The sequence below is a fragment of the Sparus aurata genome, chromosome 11 (genome assembly GCF_900880675.1).
Source record: "Sparus aurata chromosome 11, fSpaAur1.1, whole genome shotgun sequence".
Taxonomy (NCBI): domain Eukaryota; kingdom Metazoa; phylum Chordata; class Actinopteri; order Spariformes; family Sparidae; genus Sparus; species Sparus aurata.
In genome coordinates this window covers 16,990,841-17,004,472 of record NC_044197.1, presented here as the reverse complement: position 1 = coordinate 17,004,472, position 13,632 = coordinate 16,990,841, and the positions used below count along the sequence as shown (strand labels likewise).

At 39.9% G+C, this 13,632-nt stretch overlaps 1 protein-coding gene across 3 annotated transcripts in view; it reads right to left on the bottom strand.

Moving 5' to 3' along the window:
- Positions 1-661: 661 nt before the first annotated feature.
- The window catches only part of LOC115591509 (guanine nucleotide-binding protein subunit beta-4), a 28,228-nt gene continuing 15,257 nt past the window's right edge, over positions 662-13,632 (bottom strand). For 2 of the 3 annotated variants that reach the window (XM_030433574.1, XM_030433573.1), the window contains 8 exons: positions 11,388-11,494; positions 10,449-10,463; positions 9,072-9,135; positions 8,124-8,286; positions 7,527-7,593; positions 6,905-7,106; positions 6,332-6,548; positions 662-5,616 (listed from right to left, as the gene is read on the bottom strand). In XM_030433574.1, the coding sequence (XP_030289434.1) occupies positions 5,510-5,616; positions 6,332-6,548; positions 6,905-7,106; positions 7,527-7,593; positions 8,124-8,286; positions 9,072-9,135; positions 10,449-10,463; positions 11,388-11,494 (942 nt within the window). In that variant the 3' untranslated portion in view covers positions 662-5,509. The remainder of the gene's footprint in view (positions 5,617-6,331; positions 6,549-6,904; positions 7,107-7,526; positions 7,594-8,123; positions 8,287-9,071; positions 9,136-10,448; positions 10,464-11,387; positions 11,495-13,632) is intronic. The other variant, XM_030433575.1, reaches the window with a different exon arrangement.

The following is a 13,632-nucleotide window of genomic DNA, read 5'->3' as shown; positions in this document are numbered from 1 at the left end:
AAGGGTGTGAATAACGTCTTTGGCTTCAGTTTGTCTCCATCTACTTCAGTTGTTTAGGAGAAAGCTGCAACACTGTTTTGCTGTGAAGCTCCAGAAATTTTTGTGGACTTCTGTCATGGGGGTGAGAAGATTATGAAGTTTCATTTTTGGGTGAACTTTGACTTCTGAAACATCTTAAAAATGCTGCATCTTAAAATTGGAAAACAATGTCAAGTATACAGATAAGTTAAAAAAATTTTAAAAGAAAAATTGTGTTTTAGTCAAACAACAAATGTTTCTTGAATGGATGAATGGCACCTCCTCCGCTTGCTGAACAACTCTCAAGCTCCTAAGTTAAAAGGCCACAGACTGTCCACACTGTTTTTTTTCAGTCCCTGTATCTTTCAGGCTGGTCAACCCATGGGAGTGTAGCTCACCAGTGCAGCCATGACGTACAAGCAAAGTACATTCTGCTGCAATGCAAACATTTCACACCTACTCATTTTTCTTTTCCATTAGCTTTTCTCTTTTATTTCCATTTCCACGTGATTTGTTCTACCTGGTAGAATCATGCATATAATCGAACATCAGTAAGTATTAAAAGCTTAAATATATATTCAGTTCAAAACTTGAACTTCTGTCCAGTCTGATGTTTTCCAAAGGAAGTGAGCCAGGATGTGTATTCTTGGTTAGAAGCTTTTTATTGGTTACAATAACTCATGGCAACATATCAGTATCACCAAGCCACTGTACAAATACAAAAAAAAGGTCTGGTGTGAAAAAGACTATAAAAATTATTCAATAACAAGTGATTATAATTTCACACAATAGCACTGTAAGAGAATTATCATGGCACCAAGTCCCTGGTCTTTACTGGCTTAAAACATAAAACAATAAATAAAATCAAAACAAATTGTCAGAACAGTAGGTTGTAGAGTCACAGGGCAGTGCATTTATTCTGTGATGGTGCTGTGGTGGTGATCATGTGACCAATTCAAGTGGTGGGGTGTCATTGATTTTTTTGTTTTTTTTTATGTTAAATGAACTCAAAACTCATATTCACATATACTAAAGTTGGACAGTCGTGCAAATACAGTCCTCAAATACTGCCTGTGCACCAGACATTTTCACATCTGCTCTCTGAAGTTAAGACGTTGGCACAGTATGTGAGAATGGCAAAAACTGCCAAATACAAACCACTCCCAACCGTCCAAAGATTCGGTTTCTGCGAGTTTGGTACCACAGACAACACTGTAAATGCATCACGGTGACATTTCCGTTACGGGAAATCTGCTGATTTGACAGCTCCACATCAGTTGTGTAGTTAAGAGAATAAACTGGAGGAGACTTCAGGTAAATACAACAACAATGTGAACGTAAATGTAGTCAAGCACCTTTTTGATTAATGAGTCTACTGCACTACATAGATGAGTGAACTGCACAGGCACGTAGAAGTGTTACTAGTCCAGGTTCCAGCTGCTAATACTGCTGAATTACACACAGAGTGAGGAAATGGATACCTGTCGCCGTCAGTAATACGCACAACCCTCTATTCACTTGTTAAGGGCTATGGTGTTTTTTTTTGTTTTTTTTTTCCCCCCAGATTTCACACAGCTCGTTGCTGAATGAAAGAACAGGGAGGGTTTAAGGGAAGAGTTTGGCATTTTGGGAAACGCTTATTTGCTTTCTGCATGAGGGTTGAAAAGATACCACTTGTGCCCGTCTGATACATAGACCTGTCACAATGATTACATTATCGACTTAACATTATCTTATTAACTTGTCTATGCATGTACATGACCTCAATAGTTTTTTGTAATGAGAATACATGAGAATGTCACCATCACGATGCCAAAATAACCAGCAGGGTTTTTCTGATCATTACAAAAGGTTTTCACAGCTTTTCACAAATGTATATATTGTTTTGGTTGTGTGGCTTTATTGAATTTATGCTTCTTTTTTCAATTTTATTTAGGCATGTCATATTTTTCTTAATTCCAATTCCAGTGTTTAAATATATCATTATATCAGTGGCAAAAATGGTTCAGAAAAGACCAAAACACTTTTTATTACATTTATTTCTGGGGCAATAAGTTGTTTAACCAATGTAGCCATCGTGACAGGCCTATAAGCAAAATACCTCAGTGATACCGCTAGCTGCCAGCTAGCTTAGCCAAGTAAAGCAACAGGACATGGCAAATGTAAATGCAAATTTGGTTGGAGAGTTTGTCACTCAAGGAGGTTACTGCTACCAGCCAAGAAATAGTCAAACGAATTGTAGATTTTATACATTCATTTTTCCTAAGCAAATAAGATATAATGTGTTAATGAGCAGATTTTAAAAACCTTTCGACAGAACCAGGCTAGCTGTCGTTGTGCTAAACTAAGTCAAGCTGACAGGCTGCTAGTTTTAAAATAAATGGTAAACAACAGCAAGCGTGATTCTGTCAAACAGTAAAAATGTTGGCCCATCATCATCTGTAAAGCTTACCCATTAACATGTAATATTTTATTTAATGTGCAAAAACTGAATAGTGCTCATTTAATCGCCAGGAAGCAAGCCTTTCCCAAAATATCAAACTTTTTTCTAAAAATACATTTTGTCATATTTATCTGGGGACATGAATGTCTGAACCAGAGAATTTAGCCTGATAAGTGCCGTCAACTTGATAACACTTTGGGATACAAAAGCCCATCTTCAAGTCCACCTGTCTGATCAGACAACAGATTGGGTATAAAAATCAGATACTGACATGAACAACTGATGGATATGGAGAAGGCTGGCACTTGAGTAAAGTGAGCAAACATGTTTTTTTTTTTGTCACATTGAGTAGTTTTCAGTTCACAGCTCAGGGTCTGTGGATAACATTGGCACAAATGAGGAAGTAACACTTAGATCTATATGTTATCCACATACATCAGCAAGCGACCCACCCTCCCTTGCCCGTTCCTTCCCATCCCAACCCTCCCCTCCCATACACACACCTCAACACTGATATGCAACACATATCACATCCTACACACCTCAAAGTTATTCTCAGGCTAAAAACTATAACTGTTATTTTTAACATTCTCTCAAAATGGACTCATTAATGCAAAGCCAGGTAGAAGCAGCTAAAACATGAAGAAAAAAAGGTCACTAGAATCACAATATGCCAAAGAGGGGTCTCATTGATAGCTGACTGAACCTAAATAAATACTACAAACTGTACGGTAGTAGTAGTAGTAGTAGTAGTAGTAGTAGTAGAAGTAGAAAGAGAAAGCAAAGTTGTATAAAAAGTGGTGTAAAACACTTGCTTTTAGAAGCGGTATGGAGCTGCAGGTGGTGGGTTTCTCTGTAAGCATGCTTTTTAGTGTTCACTAGTATCAGAATGTGCTTCTATCAGGAAAAGAAAAATAATCAGCAATCTTTCTTATTGATCAGTGTGTAAAAAGAGGAAAACATTACTGTAGTCGATGCTTGCTAGCATTACCTCTTCTATCATGAATGGCATCGTAAGGCAGAATGGAGAGACAGAAGTGCCACATCTCACAGGAGCACAAACCCTCCTTTATCCAGCCCGTGTGGGTCAAATGTTTATATTCAGAGATAGGCACCTGAGACAGCTGATGGATAGGTCCAACTCACATACACAATGTGTATCAATTCTTTTTTTTTTTTTTTTTTTTTTTTAAATTAAGTCTTTAGAGGAACCAAAATCATGTAAGATGGGTGATGAGAAAATTCTCAAAATCAGAGATACCACTTCTTCTATGGGTAAATAAGTCACAAGTGCTCGATGGTTTACATTTGTACTACAGCTTGTGAGTGCGTTTCTAGCTCTCTACTAAGTGTACATTTCTGTCTACCAAGTACTTTCTTCACTAGCAATATTTAACAGTTCATAACATGTTTTTGGTGAGGAAAAGAAAATTGTTGAAAGTGTTAAAACCCTTTAAAAAAAAACAGGCTTGTTGTGGCACCGGTGTAATTTTTGAGTGGCTAACATCATTTTCAGTTCCATGCAGTCGCTCAGTTCGCACCTTGCTGACGACAAAAAGGACTCGTTGATCCTTCATTTTTAAAATGATATGGCGAGCTCTGACAGACATATTTCTCTCTCTTTCTCCTCATGTCTAGTCCTCAGAAGTCGCTGACAGAGTCACTGCTCTCCTTTATGGTCCTTTTATATCCTCACATAACGATTGGTCGCTCTACCATTTGTCCATGCAGGCATCACAAGGTAGAGAACGGCTTCTGCTCAGGGATGTGATGCCCTTCTCTCCATCATTTTACGGGCAACTGGAGATGCTCGTTTTGACTTTAAGGAAAAGAGTAGATTCTATAGTCCACAGGTGACAGGGATATGATGATGCAAACCTCTGTTTAGGACCATTATTAGGGTTATTGATCGCACCACACAGCTGTTGATTTGCATGAAATGGATGTGACATTCAGATATTCAGCATCCGATGATTTGAAACCACAATCCATGCAAGTAGAGGCAAAGGCTATAACAAGGTTGCTTTTTCTGAAAGTATCCTAAAATTCACTGGTTCACTTTGGAGCTGAAGCTGAATCCAGACTAAAAACTTAAAAACACTGCGCGAGGAATGCCAGGGGTCGTGTTCTTAAAAGAAAAAATACCATCACAGCTATCATTCACCTGAACGTTTGTAGATACAGGATGTATGAGTTATGCCCACTGCCTGTAACCATAATACACACACATACAAATGGGGAATGTGAGTTTTGTTGGGTCAAATTGTAATTCTGCAGACTGTCTTGTTTACTTGCTCCGCTTTTGGCTCGACTAAACCAGCAAGTAACAGAAATTTTACTGATTAAAATGTGAATTTTGATCTAAAATTATGATGAACTGCTATATCTAAATTGTCTGAAGTTTAATCTGGTATTCCCACAAGACAAAACAAGTATTTCTGGCATTATGTCGTGTTGTAATGTGAATATGTACATTTGAAATAAAACATAAAACCCCCCAAAAATGATAAAAAAACAAAACAAAAAACACGGGTGGGAAATTAACTACAAAAATATATACATACACATTATATATGCATATATGATGCATATATACACACATAATGCTATACATATATACTGTCTTTATATATACATTTACATATTACACACTGATGTTCATCTTGCTTGTTGTTAGTTGTGGTGACAGATGCTCTTTATCACCGTTTACAGAATTGGTTTAAGGCCAAAATTTCAATTTTTTCCTTCAGTTTTTCAAAGCTCTTTTCTGTTAAAATTTTTGATTAGACAACTACACTGAAAGGTTCTTATTTTTGTGTAATAGCTGGGTGAAAAAACGTAAAAAGGTAGAAAGAGTGGGTACGTTCTCACAGGTGGGCAGGTCCCTAGCAGACAGGAGAACCGGGGACGACTTAAAGAAGGTTTTGGCTGACACAGTGTGCACCCCGCAGGTTCCAGCCCAGCAGATGAGTTGGGATATGTAAGGTGGGGTTTCAGGGAGGTGGAAGTTGGTGGGCAGTGATTGAGTACAGCAGGGACAAGGTTTGTTTAGTTCCAGATCCGGAGGAAACTGTCCCAGGAGCCAGTGGCCACAGCCATGCCGTCTTCTGTCACCCCTAAGCAGCTCACTCTGTTGTCGTGGCCCGCTAGCACACCTGGAGGTCAAAAAAGTTAAACCAGAGTCAAAGATAACTAAAATATCCGCTTCCGTAAGTCAAAATCCAAACATTAGAACTTTACTTAGTCAGAAATCACTGTAAATTCTTACCATCTTACTTACTATACCGTAGGCCTTTAGGTTAAATTTCAGCTGGCTGCTCACTTCTAATTTCTTAGGATGATTGTTCATATCTTTTCTTGGATGTAATTTATGTTTGATATTATAGCTCAATAAGCTGACTGATTGGGTCAATCAACAGAAAAATTACTGGCAACTATTTTGATCACTGGTTAATCCTATAACACACCACACTGCATGAACCCATATTGTCAAAACTAATGAAAAAAAAGTGATATGCAGATTGCTGCACTCACTTAAAAATATCAAATGTATGATATTAACATTAAGATTTGGATCACTTTCATCTGGAGTGCACTTGATGCAGGTAAAATCAGATCTGAAAGTGTTTAACATTAATATTTGCTCAAAAGTAAAAAAATAAAAAATATCAAAAACAAGACTTAGAAATGACAACATTTGATATTCTTGTTTTATCCAGGGACTTCTACTGAGCTAATGGATTTACAAAAGAGAAGAGACATTGCTTGATTATTAACATAACTGTTAAAATAGGACGGTCTCCTCATCTGACACTGATAGAACAAACACGTAAAAAAAGAAAATTACTTAACTTCATATTTATCTCTTACCTGCACGCTCGCCTTTCAGAGTGTCCCAGACGTTGCAGTTGAAGTCATCGTAGCCGGCCAGGAGCAGTCGGCCACTCTTGGAGAAAGCCACGGAGGTGATGCCGCAGATGATGTTGTCATGGCTGTACACCATCAGCTCCTGGTCAGCACGCAGGTCAAACAACCTGCAGGTGGCGTCATCTGAGCCTGTGCCAAAGGCATTCCCGTTCGGGAAAAACTGCAAGAGTAAAATAACAAGCAAAAGTTAGTGAAGTGTTTTTAAATGATCACATTATTATTATCATCATCATCATCATCAAGTACAGGGCTGAGAGGACATCTTATTTAACTCAGACCCTCACAGGCCATCCAGTACAATAAACTTACCTGGTGATCTGCTTTAAAGGGTGCACATGCGATACTATGTAAAAACTACAGGGAATAATCTTTTTAAAAATACAAAAATGTGAAATTATCGGTCATTAGAAGAAGGTCCTTACCGATTATCCAAATCGATTGAAAAAAATGTATATCGTGCATCCCTACTTTACATTCTTCCTTCTTGAGTGTCTGGGTGTGTTCGTGTAAACTTACGGTGACAGCGTTGATGTCGGACACATGGCCGGTGAAGGATTGCCTGCACATGCCATCGCGGATGTCCCACAGTTTGGAGGTGGCGTCACAAGCTCCCGACACAAAGGTTTTGTAGTCCGGGCTAAGAGACAAACTCATCACATCCCCTGTGTGGCCAGAGAAGCTGGTGGCCTGCTGACCTGTCTCTATGTCCCACAATGCACTGCAAGAAAGGAGGCAGCAGTTAAGGATGAGTAACCAAAGTGAACCCTGAGTTATTATCAGGACACAGGTGGGAAAGTTTTCAGCACAGGAAGGTTGTGTCTCACTTTACATCATTAATAGAAGATGTTTCTTACCCAGGGGGATTATTACAACTTTAGTACCATTATTAAAGTTTTTTTTTCCATATGCATCTTTTTCACCTTTACATCTGACCCTGTTGACGGACTATGGCTGGTCTGCCATGAGCACCTACTCTATATGTGTTTTGGACAAAAGCACTTTGGTCTGTGCTCTTTTCTATAGCTCTAATGGGTTAGGGCTGTCAAAAGCAAGAGCGAGATAATGAGAGACATTATATTTTTGTCATGTAACAAGCTTCATTTTTAAAACTGCAGTAGTAAGCAGGGTTATCTCTCACCAGGTGGTGTCTCCGGAGCTGGTCAGTATCTGGTTGTCATCCAGGAAACGACAGCAGGACAAATAACCTGAAGACAAAGAGAGGTTCAACATCAGATAACTACATTGACTGATTGTTTTACTGTCACGCTAATAGTTCTCCACAATGTCGCTGTGTATCAGAGAGACACACACGCACAATCCCACTCATTTTGGTTGTGCCTAGGTAGCTGAGCCTGCCTTTAATCCATATCCTGTTCCTCTGAAAAACAAACAAGTTGAAAAAGGGGCTTTTTGGTTAAAGTTGGCATGTTCATCCAGCACCGCAGCCCTGGGGTAGAAAACACTATTTCATGCTTACATTGTTGACAAAGCCCACACACATATCTTGGTCATTAAAATCAACTCTTCAAGGAGATGTTTTGTAAGAAAACAGACTGTTAATTAGCCAGTCTACAAAATGTAATATCTGAAAGGGATTGTGAAACAAAACAGGGTGGATTGATTGCTGCACTCATGTCAGGATATGATAAAAACTTAACAACATCAAAGTCAGTGTAGAAACAACTAGCAAATATTGTTGTAATGTAATTATTTCACTGTTTGGCCCTGTGCCTACCCGTGTGTCCGGGCAGCTCTCTGGTAACGCGCACGTTGCCCTCGCGGGTCTTCAGGCTGTATATGGAGCAGATGTTGTCCAGGCCTCCGCAGGCCACATAGTTCCCAGAGGGGGCGTAGGCGCACGTCATCACCCAGGAAGAGCGCAGCGGGATGGCATGCATCTGAGGACGAAAGGAAGCATTTCTTTATAAAATGTGATAAAAGGAAGGGTTCTTGAGTTTTAAAGTTAAGGTCAATGTGTTCAGTGAGTGCATCATTTTGAGCAGCATCTCCATACAGATTAGGTGTAGAAGTTCAAATGGTATTACTGATGAATGAAAAATAAAAGGTGAATCGAGCTTGTGTTGCTAATGGCAATATATTTTGTTTTCAGTGAAATATTCCTTTGTTTCTGGACAATATGAACGATTTTGTAGCAATGAGGCTGAGCGATTCTCTTTGGGCGTTACTGAATACAGTGTTATTTTCACTCTTTCACCAGACAGATTCATTTCTTAATATATAAACAACCTTCGGACAACCATGTAGAGTAGCTGCCTTTATGAAAGTGGTTTGTCTTCATTTCTGAGATACAGTATTTACAACACAGTAGTGTTTAAAAGATCCAGAAATCACAGCCTGTACTCTTAAGTCCTTTTCACATGGGCCAAGTATTACAAGGAGACCTCATGTGATTTAGAAATTACCAACCCACATTTGTGTTTCATGTGGGGCATTTACACGGGATAAGCAAAATTGGTATTTTACTCATATTTACCGACATTATCTTCAAGGTACAGTATGATGTCATGGCCCTGTGCAACATCAGTGTTCAGTAAGCATCTGTTCTTCAGCAACTACATTACAACAATACTTTTGAGTAGTTTTGCTCGCTTTAAGCATGGGTTACAACTGTTATTTTACATATTATGCACTACATTCTATCAATAATTCTCAATAATCTCACCTTATTTGTTGTGTAGCTGTCCCAGATGATTAGCTTTCCATCTTGCGAGGCACTAACAAGTAACCTAGAAACAAGTTAGAAACACCAGCATGAGACTAAGCTCACAAACACTGAAAAAAACCCCACATAATCGAAGGTACATGCATCATTAAAAGCAATGAGAGCCAGCCGCCTTGCAGTCTACTGTGCTAAGATAAGGTTTTCTGTCAAACAGCATTCAGTGTGAGATCCCTACTCCTCTCTCAACGTCCTCATTTCCCTCCATCTTCGTGGAAGTCTCCTCATCCAGGGAAGCCACTTTTAATGTCCCACCCCATCTAATATTCATTATGCCTGTTATGTAAAAGTCCCTACTGTCAGGTGGGAGGTAGAAGCCTGAGGGGTTGCGAAAGAACCAGAAAGAAGCCAGGGTGGGGCAGCAAGACGGGACAGCAAAAAGATGATGACAGAGAAGAAGATGAAGTAGAAACAGTCAGTAAAGACTGAGAGTTATAGGTGGTGCAGATCTACAAACAGTTGGAACCCCTCCCTCCCATCCTGACCGGGGGTTTCCATCTCTCCGGGGACAGGAAGTAGTTTGACGGTGCTATGCTACAATCAAGAGGGGAGAGCCATCACGCTGAAATGTCAGTGGCTGTATACAAAATAAACACTGGCCTCCTGCAGGGTCGGTCAGAGGGTGCTAGACACACACACACACACACACACACACACACGCACACGCACACGCACACGCACACAAAATCACCACTGAACAGCCTATGCATCATCAGCTGGAGGTAATTCCAGTATTTCGATTTCGAACACAGGTTTTAGTAATAAAAACAATTAGGGACTCATTTGCTCAAACAGAACAGAAGTGAGTAATCCATGTTAAAATATACAAAATTCTACTAGACGTACAGAACTACTACTTGGCTACACCATTTCCAAGTTCATTTCCTATGGATAAAGATCAGTGCACTGCATGCATACTAGTCTTGACAGATAAATTCTTGGTGCTCATGTTCACAGCAAACAGTTAAAAAAGCAGTTTGGAAGCTTTAATTTAGGAACAAATCAATGCGTACATCCGCAGTTTTAGTCCAATCTGGACACAGATTAATGGTTCTCACTCAAAACTGTAATTATTTAAGAAACTATTAAAAAGGTTTAGATCTTACAAACTGCGTCTTTAAGGAAATATCAAATAAGCTGTCTGTCTCTGTGAATAGCATTACTGTGCTCATAGTGAGGGTGTAAAACAGCACTAGCACTTAAATGTACAGTAGTAGTGGAGGTGGCAGCAGTGACAGTCTACTATGGTGGTATTAGTCATATTAGTAGAATAGTAGTAAAAATAATAGTAGTGGTACTGGTAGTAGTATAGCCCCACACCTGGGACTGCCGTCACTGCCCCAGTGCATTGCATTGGGAGACAGATGGACAGAGAAAAAGATAAACAGTGACACAGACATATTAAACACATAGAAAGATGTATTTCATACCAGTGACTCAAGCTGCTGACAACTGCTACTCTTTCAGTTGAATGTACCAGTTTATATATTATATTATATTATATATGCTACAATGCATAGCCTACATACTAACAGTTACACTGGTGGTATTATATTGGTATTGCTACTAATATGAGATTTGAAGGGTTAATATCAATTTTCCAAGACAGAGACTAAGCCAATTGCATTGTGGTGATTTTACTGCTAAATTCCTGTGCTGTTGCTGAACATGTGTCTATGTTTGGTTGAAATAGACACCTGCAGACTGTTAGCCCTCGGAGGCACTTTATTGCCCGTCCCTGGCATACTGTAGATTTTGACAGTTATAGGTTTAGTCTTGTAGATGCAGAACTCCGGGGAAAAATGACCTTCAAAGTTCAAACCATTCAGATAAAACAAGAAAAGAACATGGGCTTAACTTGATGCTTTTTAAGCGGTTGCATTTTTTTGTCACTCTTGCCCCCATAGATAAATCATGTTAAGTACAGAGAATGAATAGTTTTGCTCCAGTGTGTCCACTGAAATAACCAAGTAAACAACTTAAAGCAGCAGAAGAAAACACCAAACCTGCAAAACTACAATGCTTTGAAACCTTTACAATAAGCTGACAATTAACTTTTCTGTAAAGCCAAAACTGTTAAATTATTCTAAAGAACAGATTCTCTGTCTGCCAAATAACAGAAATGCCCCTGAAAAATAAAACGCAAAATAAATCAGACAAAGACAAAATACAAACACATTGGAATACAAAGGTTAATTTCCTCTCCAACTCTTAACTTATAATTGCATATTTTTGTTGCCTGTAGCACAATTACACTACCTAGAGTCACTGCCCCAGTGCATTGCATAGATCTTGGCCAGGTGGCCCCTGAGAGTGCGCCGCGTCCGCATCTGTATCCGGCCCACTGAGTCCAGACCAGCTGTGATCTGCCAAAACACAGGAAGACGTGTTAGCAGTGACACTTGAGAGACAGACAGACAGACAGACAGACAGTGGACTCTAGCTGAGACAGCAAAAACAGCCCAGCATCAATCAACAATGGACAATGCTGAATAATAGAGGGGCTTATATTGGTTCTGTTGAATATTTGTGTGTATAAACTGACAGGCTGAGGGCCGGCCAGGCAAAATTTCCATCAAGTTGTGACACTTTGAATAGCTGACTTACACTGAAGGCATTGAGTAGATTGTTGTTATCTATATCCCTTCCAGGTGATCTTTTTTTTTTTTTTTATTTAAATATTTTTTTGGCCTTTTATGGCTTTATTGATAGAACAGCTTAAGATATGACAGGAAACAGGGAGAGAGAGGGGGAGTGACACGCAGCAAAGGGACCCAGGCCGGGAGTCGAACCTGGGCCCGCTGCAGAGCCTTGGCACATGGGACGCACGCTCTACCCACTGAGCTAAACGGCGCCCCTTGCAGGTGATCTTTAATCTTTATTTAATTCCTATTAACAATCACAAAGACTGTAAGACATAACACATAATTACACAGACAAACTAGAGAAGGATAATTCTGAAGAACTTGCACTTGTGAATGCTCTCTTTTGAGAAGCTGACACTAAATGTGCATTGCTGGCTGTGAAAACTTTGAATAATGTCTACAATATCTAAAAATTGTGAAATAATGTAGAAACAATAATGTTGAAAAGCTAAAGGCAGGAACACACCGGCCCAACCGTTGGACGTCTGAAGCGTTTGGAGAGGCTCGGACGAGGTCGGGAGCAAATATGTTTGGTGTGTTCAGCTGCGTCGGAAGCTTTCGGAGCCGCGCGGACGTTGTCGGATCCGACTGAGCATGCGAAGTCTGAGGAGGAGGGCCGTCGGACGTCTGAGCCATTGGATTCTCTGATTGGTTGTGTGCCAGCTGAATAGCCGTTCTGATTGGCGTTGTGCTAGCGAATCAGCGCGGTGTGTGGGAGGGACGGAATACTGTGTGCGCTTTGTTTTTCTATGCACTCCGTTCCGTCATTCCCCGTTTTCATGTTTTGCAGTACTGGCACAGACTAGTTGTTCTGTCCGTTCAGGACGAATTAATTCTTGTTCGTCTGGTAATGCCTCGCTGCATGTTTAGTATGCAGCTGTTTTTATCGGAAATAGTTAAGTTTCGTTTTGATCGAAAGTAAAGAGAGTTGCGTGCATAAGGTTCTCGTTTACAACTCACAACACAAGCGCCACCCGCTTATTGCATCTCGCGCAAGCGCAGAACGTACACGCTACTGTGGAGTAGGCAGCACGTCGAAGCGGTGTGTTCAATGCAACTTTTCTGCCGAACAGGTCAGACAAGAGGCAACGGAGTGGTCGGAGAGTGGTCGGATAAGGCAGTTGGACGTCTGGGCGGTGTGTGGGGGCCTTAAGGCCAAACTGAGTTGGTGGCTTTAATTTACTTGAAGTCTCGAAGCTTCCTAATTGCCGGGTGAGAATGAAGCATTCAAAATAGAATATAAGCTGGCTTGAATTTTTGTTGAAAAGCAGCTGATGGAGCATGAAGAGATGTTACAGTGAGAATTAATCAAATACTGTGAATCAGACTGAGAAATTCAATAAATGTCAATGTATCAATGATTGTGAACATTTAAATATTTATATTTAATATTTGAAAATATCATTGTTAAATATAGTTAAAATGTTGGGAAATACACTGTGCGTGTGTGTGTGAGCATGTGAGTGTGCGCTTAAGCATGCATTTTTGGCTGTGTATGTGTGTGTCTGTACATGTGTGGTCATGTGTGCCTCCTGCATTCACAACCAATTCGAGCATGTGTGTGTGTATTATGCCATCTAGGGTTGCCACCATTACTGCGGTGGCAATTCAGTGTCTGCTGCTGCCTGCTGACAGTAAAAGCAGCATGGGTAGTTGGATTAAAGCAGTAAGACAATAACCCCTATATGAATGGAAACCATAACATTATTCAGATTTTGTATTAGACATTGGTTAAAGCAAGAGCCACAATATATAATCGAAAAATAGGGGAAAACTTGCAACTATCCTACTTTTCAAGTGATGAGTGACATACTGTGTAATATAGTAATATTATTGCATAAATAATCAAAAACTGCATT